Raw genomic sequence first — 23,330 nt, 5'->3', positions numbered from 1 at the left:
GGGAAATTATTTTCGTTACAACTCCAGATATACAAGCAACAAATAAAAACAACATATATTATCAATACTTTAAACATATATAATAATAACAAATATACAGTAATAATATATAAAATATGAAATGTACAGCAATAATGTGCAAATAGTGCAATAAAAAAGAGAAAATGAATTGTCTGTTGAGATGATTATAGTGCGAAAAAAAAAAGGAGAAGTGATTGTCTATTGTCTATGTTTGAGATGAGATGCTTACAGAGAGGGGGTGTGTGACTCTCTGAGGGAGGTGTTATAAAGTTTAATGACCACAGGCAGGAACGATTTCCTGTGGCGCTCTGTGGTGCATCTGGGTGAGAGGAGTCTTCTGCTGAAGGTGCTCCTCTGCTGGGCCAGTGTGTCGTAGAGAGGGTGGGAGACATTATCCAAGATGGACTGAAGCCTGGACAGCATCCTCCTCTCAGCCACGGTCATCAGTGTGTCCAGCTCCTCCCCCACGACATCACCAGCCCTCCTAATCAGTTTGTTCAGTCTGTTGGTGTCTGCTACTTTCATCCCACTGCCCCAGCATGTGACAGCGAAGAAAATAGCACTGGCCACAACAGACTGATAGAACATCTTCAGCATTGTCCGGCAGGTGTTAAAGGACCTCAGCCTCCTCAGGAAAAAGAGTCGACTTTGGCCCTTTTTGTAGACAGCCTCGGCGTGTCTAGTCCAGTCCAGTTTATTGTTTAAGTACACCCCCAGGTACTTGTACTCCTCAACAGTGTACAAGTGTAATTGTTTGTTTATACAATATCCATGAGTGAAGCCAAAGTCTATGAAAAGTCAACTGGCCGCACTAGAGTGTTCAGTTGTCTTGTGTGTTTTTAGTAGTGAAAAGTAAGCTATACTGTATAAGTTCATTCTAATTCAATAATTCCATTTAAAATGAGGCCCTAACAGAAGGCTCCAGACCAGAGAGTGAGCGAGAGTATCATGCAACAAATCAGACAGGGCCCTCCGAACGTCTGTGCACGTCCCTGCCTCAGGGGATTGTAAAATGCCATTTCCTGAACAAAAGAACCCAGCAGTTGTTTCAAAATAGGTATTACATGAGTTTATGGTTAAATTTGTGTAACACGAGTGAGCTTTGTTTTTTACCATCTATCACTTAAGCAACAGATTGTGATTGCCATGTTCTTGCCTGTATGTGACAGTAAAGAAAACATGCAAACAATACAAGTCCCACTTGTTTATATCTGCACCACCATTTTGGAATGTAGATCTTGTATTTTCATTTTGCTCATTCAGCCTGTATGTTAATTTTTACCACACAAATCACCCTGAAATGCATATTTCTTACAATGAACTGAGCACCTGCATCTACAGTACATTGTTGCTTTCCATGTATCAGCACCATAGAAAGTAATTTACCTGAATTTGAACTGCTGGTTTGATAAACTTTCAATGTATTTGTAAGGACAAATTAAAAAGGGCAAATAGTCTTATCACTAAATATGACAACACAGAACCACAGAAAAATGGAATGGCCCACTTGTTCTATATGTAATACTGTGGGTTGAAGATATAGCGACCTGCCTATAAGAGCTTTATTTTAATGATGATGATGATGATGATTGTTATTGTAATTATACTTGCTATTATTATTTTTCCATTATTCAAATATTTTTTGAACTTCACTGTCTTAACCCTTGACATATAATCACATAATAAAAACATCCCATCATTTTACAAAAGATTGTGCCTGTAATCTCTTTCTCTAGTATGATTGATGCATACTTTACATACAGGATACGCTTTTTGTTGTTGATGGTCTTTCTAATTTCATTGACTGTCTTCATAATAATAATTGACCAGCAGAGGGAAATGTTTTACATATTTAAGTGTAGACCAGTTCAAAGGGGTTCTCCACGCAACATCCAGTAATAATGTGCTGCAGAATCAGGAGCATGTCAGACCAGGGACAGCCAACTTTAGAGAGAGATAAAAAGACTGCAGCACACTGATTAATGTTCAACCATTAATAGTGCAAACTGATTTGTTGCATTGTCTGTGCTATTAAAGGTTAAAAATCATTTAGCACAGGGTGACCTCTAGCTCACCCAGTAAGAGCGTGCTCCCCATGTAGGCTCAGTCCGTTGCAGCAGTCTGGGTTTGAGTCCGATGTGCGGCCCTTTGCTGCGTGTCATCCCCAATCTCTCTCCCACCTTTCCTGTCTATCCACTGTCACAAATAAAGGGAAAAAATAAATGATCACTTAGCGTGTTTCAGTCTTTGTTTTTCCTTCATGAGTATATTATAGTCAATTGCGTGAGTACCTCCTTAGTCAATGATTATTTTTTCTTTGAATATTTTAAGGCTTTTTGTGCCAAAGTGAATTATTACCAGTAGCTTTTATATTCGTGAATAGATGTTGTTCTGATAATCTTAATGGGATAACCAATGATGAATTTGTTTATTTTATTAATAAAATAGTTTGGACAGTTTGTGGAAAAAACATTTAGATCCTCCTGTATATTTTCACAATGTAAATTTCTGTGTGAAAAGTATTTTGTAAATTTGGACTGATAATAAAGTACTGTCAGTAGTGGTTGGGGGGAAGTTTTGTACTTTAGTACTCAAACTAACAAGTACTTTCTAAACTCAAGATATTAGTTGCATGTTGTATGTGTTTCTTGATTTAGAGGAAGTCTGATTAAGGAGGAAGCTGACAGGAAGGTTATCACCCGCTTCCTCCTGGGATTTGTTGTTCCCTTCACTGTCATTGTCTCCTGTTATGCTGTGATAATCCATCGTATCAGAAGAAACCGTACCCTGGCCAGCCAATCAAGTCGCCCTTTTAAGATCATCGCTGCAGTTATCACCACTTTCTTTCTGTGCTGGGCTCCTTATCACATCATGGCTTTAATTGAGTTGGTAAACCACCTGGCTAATTTTGCAAGTGAAACATTAAACTATGTCATCCCTATCGGAGTCCCTATAGCAACCAGCCTGGCCTTTATCAACAGTTGCCTGAACCCACTGCTGTATGTGTTCATGGGCCAATATTTCAAGGATAAAGTCCGCAAATCCATCCTGAATGTTTTGGAGACTGCCTTCCAGGAAGAGGTTTCTCGCTCTCACACCTACAAAAGGTCTATGGTCACCAGTCGAAGCACTGAGATGTCAGTTAGTGTTGCTGAGGTATAAGGTTATCCCCGATATGAATAAACAAATACTGTAACAGTACATATAGTGAATCATTTTCACATAAATGTAACTGTAAAAAATAACGATGTTTCGATGATTTTGTATTATAAATACCTACATATGAGTTAATTATATTCCGAAGGTAGCAGTTGTAGGGTTTACATAACTTTGTTTTTCATTATTCCTTAACCCTTGGACAACATAGACCACTTATTCTTTGTATGAATGTGGTTTATGAATATAATTTTATGTAACATGAGCATGTTGGCTAACTCTTTAAATAATCTGTAAATGATGAAGATGATGCCATCATTATTTTCCATTATTGAAATATTATTTGGACCTGTCTGTTTTCCACCCATAACACATACTGTATAATCACTAAATAATTTCACATATTGTTTCTAGTATCAAACACTGAACCTGTAGATACAGAGAAGGTATGTTTGTATCACACACACAACTCATCTGATAACAACAAGAGATGATAATTTATCCTAACTACCAAGTTGTCTATCACATAATGTACATTTTTCTCTTTGCAGTCTTTCTTTTTATCATTATAGCCTTTTTTCATCCTATTCATTTACCAGCAGAGGGAACTGTTTTACATCTTAAATTTCAAGTCAAATGTGTGGCTGACTCATCATTAATAGCGCTGTTTTGCATTAAAGAGCAAGATTGCCAGTCTTTTACTGCAGTAAATACTCAGGGTCTTTTGATTGAATAAAGATCTGTATAATTACACCATCCTGTCTCCCTGAACATTCCTTAATTTGAAAAATCAGCCTAGGAAATCCACAGCAATATACAAACAGTGCTTTTTGCAGAAAATCAATTAGTGTGCTCCAGTTCCCCCCCTTGATTGTTTTACATTTAATATGCTATTTTTTTTTAAATACATTAACTCTCTTTATTCTTGGAGAAAACCTTAGAGCCTTACATATCCTTTAATATTATAGCTATAATGGTTATTATTTTACTAATAACTTATCCCCAACACACTAAAGATAGCAGTTGCACTTCACAGGATGCTAACAGGAAGAGATGCCGACAGGAAGGAACATACCAGTGACCTAGAGTTGTGAAATTATCTCATAAAATCTAATGTCAGGAAAAAACATATAGTCTTACAGGTATCTTTTGCTTGCAGGGCTTAACATGAGCTCAACCGACATAGAGAAAAATACATTATGCAGCAGGTGCAAATTGTAATTGAAATTATTGGAGACTGCGTTCCAGAAAGAGGTTACTGGGTCTCACACTGACACAAAGTCAGTGGACACCAGTCGGAGCACTGGGAGGTCAGCTCTTAATACTGAAGTTTGAAGCTGTCCATGACAAGTAGAAATAAGTATTGAAATATACATAGCAAAAAAGTTTGACACAACATGTATATTTAAAATGACTTTTTTTGCTTATCTTTACCCTCAAACAAGCTGTAAACATTACCACCTTTTAACTACGCCTACATTATATGACAACACAGAACCACAGAAAAATGGAATGGCCCACTTGTTCTATATGTAAGACTGTGGGTTGAAGATGTAGCGACCTGTCTATAAGAGCTTTATTTTAATGATGATGATGATGATTGTTATTGTTATTGTAATTATTCTTGCTATTATTATTTTTCCATTATTCAAATATTATTTGGACTTCACTGTCTTACCCCTTGACATATAATCACATAATAAAAAAATCCATCATTTTACAAAAGATTGTGCCTGTAATCTCTTTCTCTAGTATGATTGATGCATACTATACATACAGGATACTCTTTTTGTTGTTGATGGTCTTTCTAATTTCATTGACTGTCTTCATAATAATAATTGACCAGCAGAGGGAAATGTTTTACATATGTAAGTATAGACCAGTTCAAAGGGGTTCTCCACGCAACATCCAGTAATAATGTGCTGCAAAATGAGGAGCATCTCAGACCAGGGACAGCCAACTTTAGAGAGAAATAAAAAGACTGCAGCACACTGATTAATGTTCAGCCATTAATAGTGTAAACTGATTTGTTGCATTGTCTGTGCTATTAAAGGTTAAAAATCATTTAGCACAGGGTGACCTCTAGCTCACCCAGTAAGAGCGTGCTCCCCATGTAGGCTCAGTCCGTTGCAGCAGTCTGGATTTGAGTCCGATGTGCGGCCCTTTACTGCGTGTCATCCCCAATCTCTCTCCCACCTTTCCTGTCTATCCACTGTCACAAATAAAGGGAAAAAATAAATGATCACTTAGCGTGTTTCAGTCTTTGTTTTTCCTTCATGAGTATATTATAGTCAATTGCATGAGTACCTCCTTAGTCAATGATTATTTTTTCTTTGAATATTTTAAGGCTTTTTGTGCCAAAGTGAATTATTACCAGTAGCTTTTATATTCCTGAATATATGTTGTTCTGATAATCTTAATGGGAAAGATTATGATGAATTTGTTTATTTTATTAATGAAATAGTTTGGACAGTTTGGGGGAAAAACATTTAGATCCTCCTGTATATTTTCACAATGTAATTTTCTGTGTGAAAAGTATTTTGCTAAATTCTCTGTCACTGTTAAAAAAGAGGTGAACTGTGCCTGAATCATGGGAACATTTTAGACAAGGCCATATACTGTTGTGTATTTATTGGATTTGTAATCCAATAAATACATAAATGTGGACTGATAATAAAGTACTGTTAGTAGTGGTTGGGGGAAAGTTTTGTCCTTTAGTACTCAAACTAACAAGTACTTTCTAAACTCAAGATACTAGTTGCATGTTGTATGTGTTTCTTAATTTAGAGGAAGTCTGATTAAGGAGGAAGCTGACAGGAAGGAACATAGTCGAGATAACTTTAGACCTGTGCAATTCCTCTTATACTAATATTGATTACAATAATATATCAGACAAGGATATATTTTTACTTCAGATCTATTTCTCTTTGTTCAAAAATTGGTTCAAACAGTAACACAGAGCTTTTAAAGCTGGCAGCTTTCATTAGTCTTTCAGATTTCCACCACGATTACTGCTGCTGCAGACTCATCCTCATCCGACTGACAAACTTCAAGAAAGGTACTTTTATTCTTGCTATAAGAATATGTCATCTGTCGAATTTAATCAAGGTAAACAAGGCAATAAAAGCACCTGATGAAGGCTATACAGGTAGCATACCTTGACAAATATCTTAAATTGGACTTACATAAAAAAGGCTTAGATAAAGCAAAAGCGCTGTATTTCAGAGAGCTGTCTGGTTTTCCTTTTTTTGATGGACAAAGATTCTTATAGCCCAGGCCTTGTATGTTAAGTTAAAACTGATAATTAAGTCAATATTGATATTTGTTTATACATCTCATTTGAGTAGGAGAAGTGGTTTAATGTGAGTAGATGCTGATGACTCATCTTTTCCAAAACTTTCGCTCATCAAATTTGGTTCCTGTTCTACATTTGCTAATATATATATATACACATACAGTACACACCTTCTCATTCAATGCATTTCCTTTATTTTCATGACTTTTTACATTGTAGATTCTCACTGAAGGCATCAAAACTATGAATGAACACATATGGAATTATGTACTTAACAAAAAAGTGTGAAATAACTGAAAACATGTCTTATATTCTAGTTTCTTCAAAGTAGCCACCCTTTGCTCTGATTGCGCTTGCATAATTTGCACCTCTTGACATTCTCGATGAGCTTCAAGAGGTAGTCACCTGAAATGGTTTTCCAAAAGTATTCCCAGTGTTGTTTAGCACTTTCGTTCACCTCGCGGTCCAGCTCACCCCAAACCATCTCAATTCGGTTCAGTTCGGTGACTGTGGAGGCGCAGGTCATCTGGGCAGCACCCCATCACTCTCCTTCTAGCCCACACAGCCCACACGCTGGAGGTGTGTTTGGGGTCATTGTCCTGTTGAAAAATAAATGATGGTCCAACTAAACGCAAACCGGATGGGATGGCATGTCGCTGCAGGATGCTGTGGTAGCCATGCTGGTTCAGTATGCCTTCAATTTTGAATAAATCCCCAACAGTGTCACCAGCAAAGCTGTTCTAGAGATGTGTCTGCTGCTAGAACTCTGTGTGGCATTCATCTGGTCTCTAATCTGAGCTGTTGTTAACTTGCGATTTCTGAGGCTGGTGACTCGGATGAACTTATCCTCAGCAGCAGAGGTGACTCTTGGTCTTCCTTTCCTGGGGCGGTCCTCATGTGAGCCAGTTTCGTTGTAGCGCTTGATGGTTTTGCGACTGCACTTGGGTTTTTCGGACTGATTGACCTTCATTTGTTAAAGTAATGATGGCCACTCATTTCTCGTTACTTAGCTGATTGGTTCTTGCCATAATATGAATTCTAACAGTTGTCCAATAGGGCTGTCGGCTGTGTATCAACCTGACTTCTGCACAACACAACTGATGGTCCCAACCCCATTAATAAGAGAAAAAATTCCACTAATTAACCCTGACAAGCTACACCTGTGAAGTGAAAACCATTTCAGGTGACTACCTCATGAAGCTCATTGAGAGAACACCAAGGGTTTGCAGAGCTATCAAAAAAGTAAAGGGTGGCTACTTTGAGGAATCTAAAATATAAGACATGTTTTCAGTTATTTCACACTTTTTTGTTAAGTACATCATTCCATATGTGTTCATTCATAGTTTTGATGCCTTCAGTGAGAATCTACAATGTAAATAGTCATGAAAATAAAGAAACGCATTGAATGAGAAGGTGTGTCCAAACTTTTGGCCTGTACTGTATATATATATATATATATATATATATATATATATATATATATATATAATTTTTTATTATTATTATTGGCACAAGAGACTGGCATGAAAAGTTCAGAAACATTTTTAAAATTCCTCTTGGCTCACAAGAAGATATGAATATTTCATTTTCATGTTGTCTTTGCAGGTCTCAAGACAATAATGGAGAAAATTACTACTGCACCTTCCTATCACATCAATACAACAGACGTATACTGGTTTATCGACCAGTATGCTGAGCTGAGACAGTCTCTCCACATCATGTCTCTCATTGTTTACTGCCTGGCCTTTGTTCTTGGTGTGCTCGGTAATGGAGTGGTTATCTGGGTGACCGGGTTCAAGATGAAGAAAACTGTTAACACAGTTTGGTTCCTCAACCTCGCTTTGGCCGACTTCCTCCTCACAGCATTTTTGACCCTGAGTGTGACATACATGGCTATGGACTTCCACTGGCCTTTAGGCAAGTTCATGTGCAAACTTCACAGCACTATGACCTTTCTGAACATGTTTGCCAGTGTCTACAGTCTGGTGGTGATCAGTGTGGACAGATGTGTGTCTGTGGTGTGGCCCGTCTGGACCCGGAACCATCGAAGTGTACGCAAGGCGTCCTTTGTGAGTCTGGGTGTTTGGGTTCTGGCTCTGATTCTCAGCGCTCCATACTTCATCTGCAAGGACACTGGGCCATCATATGACAATGACGACATCATCTACTGCTTCAACAACTTTGCTTTTTCTGATGACTATGAAACACCATCTGTGAATCAGCTGCGACAGTTTCGTTATCAGGCCATGACCATCACCCGCTTCCTCCTGGGATTTGTTGTTCCCTTCACTGTCATTGTCTCCTGTTATGCTGTGATAATCCATCGTCTCAGAAGAAACCGTACCCTGGCCAGCCAATCAAGTCGCCCCTTTAAGATCATCGCTGCAGTTATCACCACTTTCTTCCTCTGCTGGTCTCCTTATCACATCATGGCTTTAATTGAGTTGGTGAGTTTAATACCTTATTATCAAAGTGAAACATTAAACTATGTCACCACTGTCGGAGTCCCTATAGCAACCAGCCTGGTCTTTATCAACAGTTGCCTGAACCCACTGCTGTATGTGTTCATGGGCCAATATTTCAAGTCAAGTTTTCAAGTCCGCAAATCCATTCTGAAAGTATTGGAGACTGCATTCCAGGAAGAGGTTATCGGCTCTCACACTGAAAAAAAGTCAGTGGACACAAGTCGGGGTACTGAGAAGTCAGTTAGTACTGAAGTATAAGGCTGTCCATGACAAGAAGAAACAAATACTGAAACTGTAAATAACAAATCATTTTGACTCAAAATGTATGTCAAATTAATTATTTTTTTCTTTTGTTGTCTTTATACATGGCGAGCTGTAAACATTATCTGAGATTGAAGCTTTCCACTGATGTAGTTTGATTAATGTGATCGAACTGATCTGGTATCAAAGTGTAGGCCTACCACCTTTTAACTACGCCTACAGCATTCACAACCTGATGGTAATATTGTACAATAAGTTGTTATGCCTTCTGTGATCTAAATCTTTGTTGAATAAGGTGTGGGATGTTTTTAGTCACACAGTTCTGTTATTAGCTGAGAATCACAGCAATGCCCCAGGGACGTTGCCCGGGCAACATTAACCCATTTGCCCTGATTAGCTCAGCTGCCCCTCTGGGGAAATAGCCTAAATAAACTTTTCTTTCTTTTTTTCTTGTTTGCTGTTTTGGCTGCATTAATACAACAATCATTAGTAAAGTTAAATCAAATTATATCACCATTTCATCCAATCTTGGTTAATTTATATTGCCCTTAGCGATGCCCTCTGCCCCCAGTCATGTGACTTTGTTTATTCTCACACACGTAGCACCGCCACAGACGATTTAGAAGTTACAGGAAAAATAGTAGTAAAATACTTTTACTAGCTGAAATATGGGATGGTAAGGCCAGATAACTGGTTCACAAAGGCTTAATAATGTGTTTTAATCAGAATCAGAATAATAACAATATATATAAACAAAAATATTTATTGTGCCAAATAATAACAAAGGTTATCTCAATCAGAATCCATGAGTGAAGCCAAAGTCTATGAAAAGTCAACTGGCCGCACTAGAGTGTTCAGTTGTCTTGTGTGTTTTTAGTAGTGAAAAGTAGGCTATACTGTGTAAGTTCATTCTGATTCAATAATTCCATTTAAGATGAGGCCCTAACAGAAGGCTCCAGACCAGAGAGTGAGCGAGAGTATCATGCAACAAATCAGACAGGGCCCTCCGAATGTCTGTGCACATCCCTGCCTCAGGGGATTGTAAAATGCCATTTTCTGAACAAAAGAACCCAGCAGTTGTTTCTCAATAGGTATTACATGAGTTCATGGTTAAATTTGTGTAACACGAGTGAGCTTTGTTTTTTACCATCTGTCACTTAAGCAACAGATTGTGATTGCCATGTTCTTGCCGGTATTAGAGCTGAAGTTCTTTGCCCGAACCCGACGGTCGGGTCCCGTTCGGGCTTAATTTCTATTATTTTTCACGGGCTCGGGCCGGGCTCGGGCTTGCGCTTCGGGCTGCATGATATGAGCGGTCAGCTGATGCGTTTCGATTAGCGTGAAAATGGATCCTGAGGAGGTGAAACGGAGGCTGGTCTCTGGAGGACTTAATTAATTTCTATGTTCCAACTTCCAAGTTGCCTATAGCCTCCGTTATTCATGAATAAATGATGTTAAATTTTTTTTACGAAAGGCAAAGGAGCTTTGTGCGTGCGGCGCAGTCTCTTTTTTCTTTCTCTCCCTTTTCCGCCGACTGGTGCGTGTGCCCGCTCGCGGTGCGAAGCGCGTGTCCGACACTCTAATGATGCTGATAGACGGCCTTTACAGTCGGGCTGTAAACGGGTTCGGGCTTTTAAAAAGCTGTCAATCAAAATGTACGGGTCGGGCTCGGGCCGAACTCTGTCGGGCTCGGGCGTTTTCGGGCCGTACTTTTAAGGCCCGATTACAGCTCTACGTGACAGTAAAGAAAACATGCAAACAATACAAGTCCCACTTGTTTATATCTGCACCACCATTTTGGAATGTAGATCTTGTATTTTCATTTTGCTCATTCAGCCTGTATGTTAATTTTTACCGCACAAATCACCCTGAAATGCATATTTCTTACAATGAACTGAGCACCTGCATCTACAGTACGTTGTTGCTTTCCATGTATCGACACCATAGAAAGTAATTTACCTGAATTTGAACTGCTGGTTTGATAAACTTTCAATGTATTTATTGTAAGGACAAATTAAAAAGGGCAAATAGTCTTATCACTAAATATGACAACACAGAACCACAGAAAAATGGAATGGCCCACTTGTTCTATATGTAATACTGTGGGTTGAAGATGTAGCGACCTGTCTATAAGAGCTTTATTTTAATGATGATGATGATGATGATTGTTATTGTAATTATTCTTGCTATTATTATTTTTCCATTATTCAAATATTATTTGGACTTCACTGTCTTACCCCTTGACGTATAATCACATAATAAAAAATCCCATCATTTTACAAAAGATTGTGCCTTTAATCTCTTTCTCTAGTATGATTGATGCATACTATACATACAGGATACGCTTTTTGTTGTTGATGGTCTTTCTAATTTCATTGACTTTCTTCATAATATTAATTGACCAGCAGAGGGAAATGTTTTACATATTTAAGTGTAGACCAGTTCAAAAGGGGTTCTCCACACAACATCCAGTAATACGTACAGTAAGTGCTGCAGAATCAGGAGCATCTCAGACCAGGAACAGCCAACTTTAGAGAGAGATAAAAAGACTGTGGCCCTTTGCTGCATGTCATCCCCAATCTCTCTCCCACCTTTCCTGTCTATCCACTGTCACTAATAAAGGGAAAAAATCCCCCCAAAAATAATCTTTCAATATTTTGAAAGTGAATTATTACCAGTAGCTTTTATATTCCTGAATAGATGTTGTTCAGATAATCTTAATGGGATAACCTATGATGAATTTGTTTATTTTATTAATAAAATATTTTGGACAGTTTGGGGAAAACACATTTAGATCCTCCTGTATATTTTCTAAATTTTATTTTTTATTTGTTTCATTTTATGGGTTTATTTGATAGGGACCATGCATATTTATGAACATTGTTGTATAAAACCACCATGTGCCAGAATTAGTAAAAAATAACTACTTTCCATCTGCAGTCCCTAGGCAGGTGACATAAGACTAACATAGAAACAACCAGCAGTCATACAGCACTCATTCACTATACATTAAAAGGAACACATAATGTTGACATTGACAAAAAAAAACAAGCAAAACAAAAAAGAAATACATGATGAAAAAGACATTATTCATCCACCTCTATTCTGCATTCAATTTAGCAGTGAAAGTGTATGGGTAAAGAAATATGTGACTATTAAAAGTGAGTCTATCTCTGGTTTTCTAGAAGCCACTGTTTTAAATGAGTTTTAAAAGTGTTGAATGTAGGACACTCTCTTATTGGGAGGGTCAAGCTATTCCAAATTTTACCTCCTATTATTGACAACACGTTTTGTCCAAAAGTGGTGCGTCTAAATGGTATTACACAGTCCCCTTTTACAGAGGCCCATGTACTTCCTCCGCTTTCAAGTCTCCAGATGAAGCTGAAATGTTTGGTTTTTTTGCTTTCTTAAATAGAGATTCAATGCTTTTAAGAGTAGTTATGCTAGTTAATGACCAGTTAGTAAAACAATACTCAATATGTGAAAAGATCAGAGTATACAAGAACAACTTGACAGCTTTGGTGTCAAGAAATGGCCTAACTTGTTTAAAATTCTGCAAATTAAATTTAACTTTATTTGCCACCTTTTTTACATGACTTTTGAACGTTAGGGTGGAGTCATATATGACTCCTAGATACTTGAATTAACAATATCAAGCTCCTGTCCTCTAAGGAACACATTAGAATGTGACACCTTCATGTTTTGCTTAGTAAACGCCATACAAACAGTTTTTGTGGTGTTTAGGTAGAGTCATGACTTTGTGAGCCAGTCATCCATGTGAGCCATAGCAGATGTAAGTGTGGATGCTGTCTCTTGATAGTTCTTAGCATGTGTAAAGATTACAGCATCATATTATGCATACATCTGGACATCAACATTTTTACATGCCTCTGGTAGATCCTTTATATACAGTGTAAACAGGATTGGACCAAGTTTGGAGCCTTGGGGGACCTCTACTGGACATTCACACAGTGGGGACTTTGAATCATTAACACATTGCTTTCTACTGGACATATATGATTTTATCCAGTTGAGAGCTTGCTCCTAGAAATTAAAATATGTTACTTTAGATAAAAGAACGTTGTGATTAACAGTATCAAAAGCTCGCTTTAGGTCTAGTAGGAAGACAGCACCAACATAAAAACTTTTATATAGGTATCCTTTAACCTTTTCCAAAAACAAACAGTTGGCTGTTTCGGTTGAGTGATGGGCCCTGAACCCAAATTGCATAGGGTGGAGTGAATTATTGCTTTTACCCACCCATTTTTCAGCTATTTTAGAAACAACAGGCAAAATACTGATTGGCCGAAAATTTGCCATATCTGATCTTTCACCTGATTTAAAAATGGGTGTGACCAGGGCCAACTTCCATGCTGATGGCACAATGGACTGTCTTAAAGACGGATTAATCAAATTTGTAATAGGCTGTATAATGGTATCTTTGTGCCTTTTTAAAAAAATGTTTATCAAGGCCATAGATATCCATTGCCTTAGAATTTTTTAAGCCACTGATGGTATTTGCTACTTCTGTTTCAGTTATTTGTTGTATAGGTGAAAAATCGGCTGTGCATAATTAATGGTGCAAATAGAGTAGCTAGGTGAATTAAAAAGTTGGGTTATTTCATGAACAGTCTAAAAAGAAGGTGTTTAGTTCTGTAGATATGATGGTTGGATCTGTGACTAGTTCAGTGTTAATTTTCAACTCTAGTTCTTTATTGTTATGATTTTGTTTTCTGCCAATCAGCTTGTTGATGGTTTGCCATATCTTCTTTCCATTTCCTCTTGCCTCTTCAATAGTATCAATAAAAAACTTGGCTTTAGCTTGTCTTAGCCTTTGTTTCTTAATGAGGTAAGTTTTTGTCGGTCTGTTGTGAGACCTGATTTTAAAGATTGTTTCAATAATTGATCCAGGCCCGGATGGGCCGGTCTGTTTTTTTGGCCGCAAGGGAGTCGGAGTCCCTATAGCAACCAGCCTGGCCTTTCTCAACAGTTGCCTGAACCAACTGCTGTATGTGTTCATGGGCCAAGATTTCAAGGATAAAGTCCGCAAATCCATCCTGAATGTTTTGGAGACTGCCTTCCAGGAAGAGCTTTCTCGCTCTCACACCTACAAAAGGTCTATGGTCACCAGTCGAAGAACTGAGATGTCAGTTAGTGTTGCTGAGGTATAAGGTTATCCCCGATATGAATAAACAAATACTGTAACAGTACATATAGTGAATCATTTTCACATAAATGTAATTGTAAAAAATAACGATGTTTCGATGATTTTGTATTATAAATACCTACATATGAGTTAATTATATTCCGAAGGTAGCAGTTGTAGGGTTTACATAACTTTGTTTTTCATTATTCCTTAACCCTTGGACAACATAGACCACTTATTCTTTGTATGAATGTGGTTTATGAATATAATTTTATGTAACATGAGCATGTTGGCTAACTCTTTAAATAATCTGTAAATGATGAAGATGATGCCATCATTATTTTTCCATTATTGAAATATTATTTGGACCTGTCTGTTTTCCACATATAACACATACTGTATAATCACTAAATAATTTCACATATTGCTTCTAGTATCAAACACTGAACCTGTAGATACAGAGGAGGTATGTTTGTATCACACACACAACTCATCTGATAACAACAAGACATGATAATTTATCCTAACTACCAAGTTGTCTATCACATAATGTACATTTTTCTCTTTGCAGTCTTTCTTTTTATCATTATAGCCTTTTTTCATCATATTCATTTACCAGCAGAGGGAACTGTTTTACATCTTAAAGCATATTTCAAGTCAAATGTGTGGCTGACTCATCATTAATAGCGCTGCTTTGCATTAAAGAGCAAGATCGCCAGTCTTTTGCTGCAGTAAATATTCAGGGTCTTTTGATTGAATAAAGATCTGTATATATAATTGCACCATCCTGTCTCCCTGAACATTCCTTAATTTGAAAAATCAGCCTAGGAAATTCCAAGCAATATACAAACAGTGCTTTTTGCCGAAAATCAGTTAGTCTTACATTTAATATGCTATTTTTTAAAAATAAATTAACACTCTATTCACTTGATTCTTGGAGAAAACCTTAGATCCCTACATATCCTTTAATATTAAAGCTGTAATGGTTTATTATTTTACTAATAACTTATCCCCAACACAATAAAGATAGCAGTTGCACTTCACATGCTTGTCTGAATTTGAGAGGGAATCTGATTAGGAGTGTCTAACAGGATGCTAAAAGGAAGAGATGCCGACAGGAAGGAATATACAAGGGACCTAGAATTGTGAAATTATCTCATAAAATCTAATAATATGTCAGGAAAAAACATATAGTCTTACAGATATCTTTTGCTTGCAGGGCTTAACATGAGCTCAACCAACATAGAGAAAAATACATTATGCAGCAGGTGCATATGCATCATGGTACACATCAGAACTTGTACCTCAACTCTTTCTCAGCTAGTTGTCTGAAGAACCCACAATTAATGCATTTAGTTTCCCAAAGGATAGAGGTTCTATAAATTGTAATTGAAATTATTGGAGACTGCGTTCCAGAAAGAGGTTACTGGCTCTCACACTGACACAAAGTCAGTGGACACCAGTCGGAGCACTGGGAAGTCAGCTCTTAATACTGAAGTTTGAAGCTGTCAATGACAAGTAGAAATAATTATTGAAACTGTACATAGCAAACAAGTTTGACACAAAATGCATATTTAAAATGACTTTTTTTGCTTCTGTTATCTTTATACATAGACCCTCAAACAAGCTGCAAACATTACCACCTTTTAACTACGCCTACATTATATGACAACACAGAACCACAGAAAAATGGAATGGCCCACTTGTAAGAATGTGGGTTGAAGATGTAGCGACCTGTCTATAAGAGCTTTATTTTAATGATGATGATGATGATGATATTGTAATTATTCTTGCTATTATTATTTTTCCATTATTCAAATATTATTTGGACTTCACTGTCTTACCCCTTTACGTATAATCACATCTATCTATGAATTGCAGGAACATCTGTCTGTCTGTGTGGGTGTTAAGCGCATATCTCTCAAACCGTTAGTCCGATGGACTTCAAACTTGACAGGTGTCTAGCTATGGGCACGAGTAAGTGCAGTGCCACGTTTGACGTTGTTTGGATAAGAAATGCAAAAGATATCGTCGGTAAAAGAAGCAAACATTGGCTTTTGCCGCTCTGTTCACTGAGTGAGCAGTGAGCAGGACCAGAGACAGAGAGAGCAGCGGAGCTTTGGCAGCTAAAATGTGACATACACCTCAGACCCACAAAAATGTGCAAAGTAGCACTACTTTGCTGGCAGAATATAGTCTAATCTCAGAGATTATTCCTTCAGAGCGCTGTGCAATGCAAGAAAATCTCAGAGTTGAACCGGGCAGATAGCCTACATCAGATTTCATCAGACTCACCCTGGGTTGGGTTAATTAAGTCATAACCAAAGGGTAGGGTCAGAAGCTTCAGCTTATATAAGGCCCCCCCTTGTCACATTTTTAAAACAAATCAAAACATGCCTACATCTACCTACATACATACATACCTACATACATACATAAACACACACCTACATATACCCATTAAGGGTCAGTGCTTACGTACATTACAATTTCCACCTTAAGGTAAATAATATCATAATTAATGATGACAACCATAATTCTAATAATGTTTATCATTATCAACATGATTATCCACCTTCGCACACAATAATATTACTCAATTTCTATACTTATCTAGTATCATATCTTTGAACCCTTTTTAAAATTTAAAAACATTCCCGATATGTTTTAATTCACTTGGCAATGTGTTCTATAACTAACAGAAATACACCTGCTTTTCATTACTGTGTTACAGGTAGGTTGTTTCCAATTAAGGTCGCCTCTGAGGGCGTAACCCCCTTCTCTTTCTCTAAACATGGTTTGAATGTTGGGAGGAAGTAGATTATTTTGGGCTTTATACACAACTAACGTAGTATTTAGGTTCACCAGGTCCATGAATTTCAGTGTGTTTGACTTAAGAAATAAAGATTTAGTATGATAATTGAAGCCGACATTATTCATAATTCGTATAGCTCTTTTCTGAACTGCGCACACTGTCTGTAGAGTGGTTTTACAGGCATTGCCCCAAATCTCAACACAGTACATTAAATATGGTAGTATCAGCGTGCTATAGTGAATGTTCATAGATCTATAATTTAGGAAGTGTCTGACTTTACTCAACACCCCAATGTTTCTGGAAATTTTGGATCTTACATGGTTTACTTTTGATTTCCAACTGATTTTATGGTCAATTATTACCCCTAGAAAGGTGTGTTCATAAACTCTCTCTAACTCTTCTGTTTATATCCTTAAGATTACATGAGTTGAACAGTGGAATTACTTTTGCGGTTTTCATTTTGTCAGGGAAACAGCCCAATTGGAATGATAGGTTACAAATGCACGCCAGAGGCACTACGATGTCTGAAATGACTTCTTTTACTATTGTCATGTCTATCCCATTCCAGTCTGTGGGTTTTATGTTTTTCAATTTATTCACAAGTTCAATTATCTCATTCTCTCCCACTTTTCTCAGGAACATTGATTCAGAACATAGACTGTCTATGATTCAGAATTTCTGGCTCCATAAAATTGTCCTACACTGCCCCCATCTGGCGGTATAATTTCCACTGCCAGATTGGGGCCCACTGTTACAAAACACTTATTAAAACCTTCTGCCACTGCATTCATGTCATCGACAACTTTTCCGTTGTTAATAAAATTACTGGAATTTGTGGTACCAGTGGATTTTTTACTGATAATTTTATTTAGTATATCCCATGTTCCCTTAATGTTGTTTTTATTGATTTCAAGTTTATTATCAAAATACTCCTTTTTACTTTTTCTTATTATGGCTGTTAGTTTGTTTTATTTTTTTATATTTGATTTCTATGTCTGTGGATCTATATTCAATAAATTCTTTGTACATAAGGTTCTTTTTTTTTTTTTTACATGCATTCAATATACTCCTAGTGAGCCAAGGCTTATCCCTACTTTTGTTTTTCAATTTGCTTTGCATGACTGGACAGATTTGTTGTAAAATGCTAAAAAGGAGTCAAGAAATGTATCGTATGCGGTATTTACGTCCTTTGCCTGTAAGACATCACTCCAGTCGTGAGACATGAGCTCTGCTCTGAATGCATTCACGGCTTCAACAGTTCTTATTCTTCTGTATCTAATGTTGGTCTCCTCCATTAATTTATGATTACAGTCGTATATGGCAAAGACTGGTAGATGGTCAGTAATGTCCTTCACAAGAAGCCCACTTACTATTTTATTCTCCATACTATTCACAAATATATTATCTATAATTGTGGCTGAATGTGATGTAATTCTACTTGGTTTTGTTATTGTGGGATATAGACTCATTGCATAAATAGTTTCCATGAAATCGTCTATCGCTGATTGCTTGTTTGGGTTCAGTAAGTCTATATTAAAGTCCCCACATATAAACATGACCTCCTGTTCAGTCTTTGCATACACTTTTTCCATCCAGTCCTTGAACATAGTTATATCATAACTCTTAGCCCGATAAACACAGCTTATCATGATATTTCTGTTCCTGCTCATAACAACCTCTATAGTTATGCATTCACAAACATTTTCCACAGCCCCTGTCAACCTGTCTACTACGCTATAATTTAATCTTCTATCTACATACAACGCTGTTCCTCCTCCTGCTTTTTCTGTTCTGTTTATGTGTTCTGAGCCATATCCTCTCTCTATAACTATAACTCTCTCTCTCTCTCTCTGTGCGCACGCACACACACACACACAAACACACACACACAAACAAACACACACACACACATTCACGGTCCGATTCTAGTGGTTGATGAATGCAGATATGTGCTGTTTAGCTCTCATAACGGGCAGGGTGGGTAGCGCACTGCCATGAGTCCATGACGCTAATGTCTGATTATTCCACATTTTAATTGTGATATTTTGTGATTACATTCTGATTCTGCAATGTTCTCTGTCAGGTAAATATAGAAGCACAATGTCTTCCTCCATGGGTGCCGATTTATGTTTTCCTCTGTGGGTGCTCACAGGCGCATGCCCTTTAAAAAGAAAAAAAGTAGCCTGGTCAAAAAATGTTTGCATTTCAGAACCTTAGGAAACGGACCGATACAAACACACTATTAACTCAACAATAAAGCCGTAAAGTTTCAACTCAGGACAGTGCCACTTCTTACAAATACAGATAGGATTGGAGATGAGAAGTTTAACTGACCACCAACTACCGCTGACCTGACGGAGCACCACGACCGGCAGCTCGCGGTGCTCTGTATCCAGCGCTCAGTCACCTATTCTGGGGTATCAACCGCGATCAGCTTCGTGGGAAATTAAGAACTATCTGCACTGGTGGTGGACTGGTGGTCGTTGATGCACTTGCATCATTAGGTTTGCTTTTTTAATAACAAATCTGTCCATTTAATTCTCACTCTGATTACCTAACGCACATGCACGCACTGTGGGGGGGATAGAGGTTTTCATCTAAGAGACGCTGTGATTGGTGGAGATAATATGGAGCAGGGGACTGACAGCGACATAACCAATCACATTGTGACAGACGCTCCACTTAGCACCACCTGCAATGTTTAATTTTAAATGAATGTAGCCTACTGGCAGTCTGGCACACGTGGGTGCTCAGTATTTTCCGTGGGTGCCTATGTCTTCCTCTGATGTAGACATAGCCTACACTAAGTCAATAGATAGTAGGTTATACAGTGGAGTTGCATATTAAGTGGTTCAGGGTCCTTCTGTAAGTCATTTTGGGGTACACTTTGGTTTTGATAAATTCTACAAGCAGCAACACCACAGGCCAAGCAATCAGCCCGTTCCAAAGAGGGACATTTTCAACGGGCACTGCACTAGTAATAAAAAAATCCCATAATTTTACGGCCCGGGTTCAAGTCCGACTAGCGGCCCTTTGCTGCATGTCATCTTCCATCTCTCTCTCACCTTTCCTGTCTATCCACTCTCACTGATAAAGGGAAAAAATGCCCCCAAAAAAATCATTTAGCGCGTTTCAGTCTTTTATTTCTTCCTTCATGAGTAGGCTATATTCTAGTCAATTGCGTGAGTACCTCCTTAGTCAATGATTATTTTTTCTTTGAATATTTTAAAGCTTTTTTGTGCCAAAGTGAATTATTACCAGTAGCTTTTATATTCCTGAATAGATGTTGTTCTGATAATCTTAATAGGATAACCTATGATGAATTTGTTTATTTTATTAATAAAATAGTTTGGACAGTTTGTGGAAAAAACATTTAGATCCTCCTGTATATTTTCACAATGTAATTTCCTGTGTGAAAAGTATTTTCTAAATTTAAAAAAAGAGGTGAACTGTGACTAACAAGTACATTCTAAACTCAAGATACTAGTTGCATGTTGAGTGTGTTTCTTAATTTAGAGGAAGTCTGATTAAGGAGGAAGCTGACAGGAAGGAACATATTCGAGATAACTTAGACCTGTGCAATTCCTCTTATACCAGAAATTGTAATATCAATAATATCAGAAATTGGTTAAAACAGTAACACAGAGCTTTTACAGCTTGCAGCTTTCATTTTCTTTCAGATTTCCACCACGATTACTGCTGCTGCAGACTCATCCTCATCCGACTGATAAACTTCAAGAAAGGTACTTTTATTCTTGCTATAAGAATATGTCATCCGTCGAATTTAATCAAGGTAAACGAGACAATAAAAGCACCTGATGAAGTCTATACAGGTAGCATACCTTGACAAATATCTTAACTTGGACTTACATTAAAAAAAGGCTTAGATAAAGCAAAAGCGCTGTATTTCAGAGAGCTGTCTGGTTTTCCTGTTTTGGATGGACAAAGATTCTTATAGCCCAGGCCTTGTATGTTAAGTTATATATATATATATATATATATTTTTTTTTTTTCATTTTGTTTTATTATTATTTTGTTTTATTATTATTATTGGCACAAGAGACTGGCATGAAAATTTCAGAAACATTTTTTAAATTTCCTCTTGGCTCACAAGAAGATGAATATTTGAATTATCATGTTGTCTTTACAGGTCTCAAGACAAGAATGGAGAAAATTACTACTGCAGATGCCACTGGAAGAAATGGCTCTTTGTATGATGACGATGAAGAGTATGACTATAAAGATGAACATGCTGAGCTGAAACAGTCTCTTAAAATCATGTCTCTCATTGTTTACTGCCTGGCCTTTGTTCTTGGTGTGCTCGGTAATGGAGTGGTTATCTGGGTGACCGGGTTCAAGATGAAGAAAACGGTTAACACAGTTTGGTTCCTCAACCTCGCTGTGGCCGACTTCCTCTTCACAGCATTCCTGCCCCTGAGTGTGACGTACATGGCTATGGACTTCCACTGGCCTTTAGGCAAGTTCATGTGCAAACTTCACAGCACTATGACCTTTCTGAACATGTTTGCCAGTGTCTACATTCTGGTGGTGATCAGTGTGGACAGATGTGTGTCTGTGGTGTGGCCCGTCTGGACCCAGAACCATCGAAGTGTACGCAAGGCGTCCTATGTGAGTCTGGGTTTTTGGGTTCTGGCTCTGATTCTCAGTGCTCCATACTTCATTTTCAGGGACACTGGAATCGATGACAACATTAAGTGCTATAGCAACTTTGCTTTTTCTGATGACTATGAAACACCATCTGTAAATCAGCTGCGACAGTTCCGTCATCAGGCCATGACCATCACCCGCTTCCTCCTGGGATTTGTTGTTCCCTTCACTGTCATTGTCTCCTGTTATGCTGTGATAATCCATCGTATCAGAAGAAACCGTACCCTGGCCAGCCAATCAAGTCGCCCTTTTAAGATCATCACTGCAGTTATCACCGCGTTTTTCCTGTGCTGGGCTCCATATAATGGTATGACTTTAGTTGAGATAGTGAATTCTAATCATGCAAATGAAACATTAAACTATGTCATCACTATCGGAGTCCCTATAGCAAACAGCCTGGCCTTTCTCAACAGTTGCTTAAACCCACTGCTGTATGTGTTCATGGGCCAAGATTTCAAAGACAAAGTTCATAAATCCATCCTGAATGTTTTGGAGACTGCCTTCCAGGAAGAGCTTTCTCGCTCTCACACCTACAAAAGGTCTATGGTCACCAGTCGAAGCACTGAGATGTAAATTAGTGTTGCTGAGGTATAAGGTTATCCACGATATGAATAAACAAATACTGTAAGAGCATGTATAGCGAATCTTTTTCACATGAATGTAACTGTAAAAAATAACAATGTTTTTATGTTTTTGTATTATAAATACCTACATATGAGTTACTTATATTCCAAAGGTAGCAGTTGTAGGGTTTACATAAGTTAGTTTTTCATTATTCCTTAACCCTTGGACAACATACAGACCACTTATTCTTTCTGTAGATACAGAGTAGGTATGTTTGTATCACACACACAACTCATCTGATAACACCTCATGATAATTTATCCTAACTACCAAGTTGTCTATCACATAATGTACATTTTGCTCTTGGCAGTCTTTCTTTTTATCATTATAGCCTTTTTTCATCATATTCATTTACCAGCAGAGTGAACTGTTTTACATCTTAAAGTATATTTCAAGTCAAATGTGTGGCTGACTCATCATTAATAGCGCAGTGCTGTTTTGCATTAAAAAGCAAGATCGCCAGTCTTTTGCTACAGTAAATACTCAGGGTCTTTTGATTGAATAAAGATCTGTATATATAATTGCACCATCCTGTCTCCCTGAACATTCCTTAATTTGAAAAATCAGCCTAGGAATTCCACAGCAATATACAAACCAATTAGGGTGCTCAGTTTTTTTTTTTTTTTTTTTTTTTTTTTTTTTTTTTTTTTTTTTTTTTTTTTTTTTTTTTTTTTTTTTTTTTTTTTTTTTTTTTTTTTTTTTATTAAATTTTTTACACAAACAAAAAAAAAAAAAAATTTCCCTTTTAAAAAATCCAAAAAAAAAAAAAACCCCACAAAAAAAAAAAAAAAAATAACCTAGAGTTGTGAAATTATCTCATAAAATCAAATCATATTTCAGGAAAAAACATATAGTCTTACAGATTTCTTTTGCTTGCAG

At 37.4% G+C, this 23,330-nt stretch overlaps 2 protein-coding genes across 2 annotated transcripts; both read left to right on the top strand.

Moving 5' to 3' along the window:
- The first annotated feature begins 6,070 nt into the window (after positions 1–6,070).
- On the top strand, positions 6,071–10,466 carry LOC120562042 (chemokine-like receptor 1). The gene is made up of 2 exons (XM_039805472.1): positions 6,071–6,235; positions 8,078–10,466. The coding sequence occupies exon 2, from the start codon at positions 8,092–8,094 to the stop codon at positions 9,193–9,195; it is 1,104 nt and encodes a 367-aa protein (XP_039661406.1). The 5' UTR covers positions 6,071–6,235; positions 8,078–8,091; the 3' UTR covers positions 9,196–10,466.
- A 10,400-nt stretch (positions 10,467–20,866) lies between these two features.
- LOC120562043 (chemokine-like receptor 1) lies at positions 20,867–22,867 on the top strand. The gene is made up of 2 exons (XM_039805473.1): positions 20,867–20,902; positions 21,310–22,867. The coding sequence occupies exon 2, from the start codon at positions 21,324–21,326 to the stop codon at positions 22,398–22,400; it is 1,077 nt and encodes a 358-aa protein (XP_039661407.1). The 5' UTR covers positions 20,867–20,902; positions 21,310–21,323; the 3' UTR covers positions 22,401–22,867.
- Positions 22,868–23,330: the final 463 nt, after the last annotated feature.

The sequence above is a fragment of the Perca fluviatilis genome, chromosome 7 (assembly GCF_010015445.1).
Source record: "Perca fluviatilis chromosome 7, GENO_Pfluv_1.0, whole genome shotgun sequence".
Taxonomy (NCBI): Eukaryota; Metazoa; Chordata; class Actinopteri; order Perciformes; family Percidae; genus Perca; species Perca fluviatilis.
Note: the sequence above shows the minus strand (reverse complement) of the source record. Positions and strands in the feature narration are given on the sequence as shown.

Coding starts and splice junctions, on each gene's coding strand:
- LOC120562043 (XM_039805473.1), top strand. CDS start 21,324: ATGGAGAAAATTACTACTGCAGATGCCACTGGAAGAAATGGCTCTTTG.
- LOC120562042 (XM_039805472.1), top strand. CDS start 8,092: ATGGAGAAAATTACTACTGCACCTTCCTATCACATCAATACAACAGAC.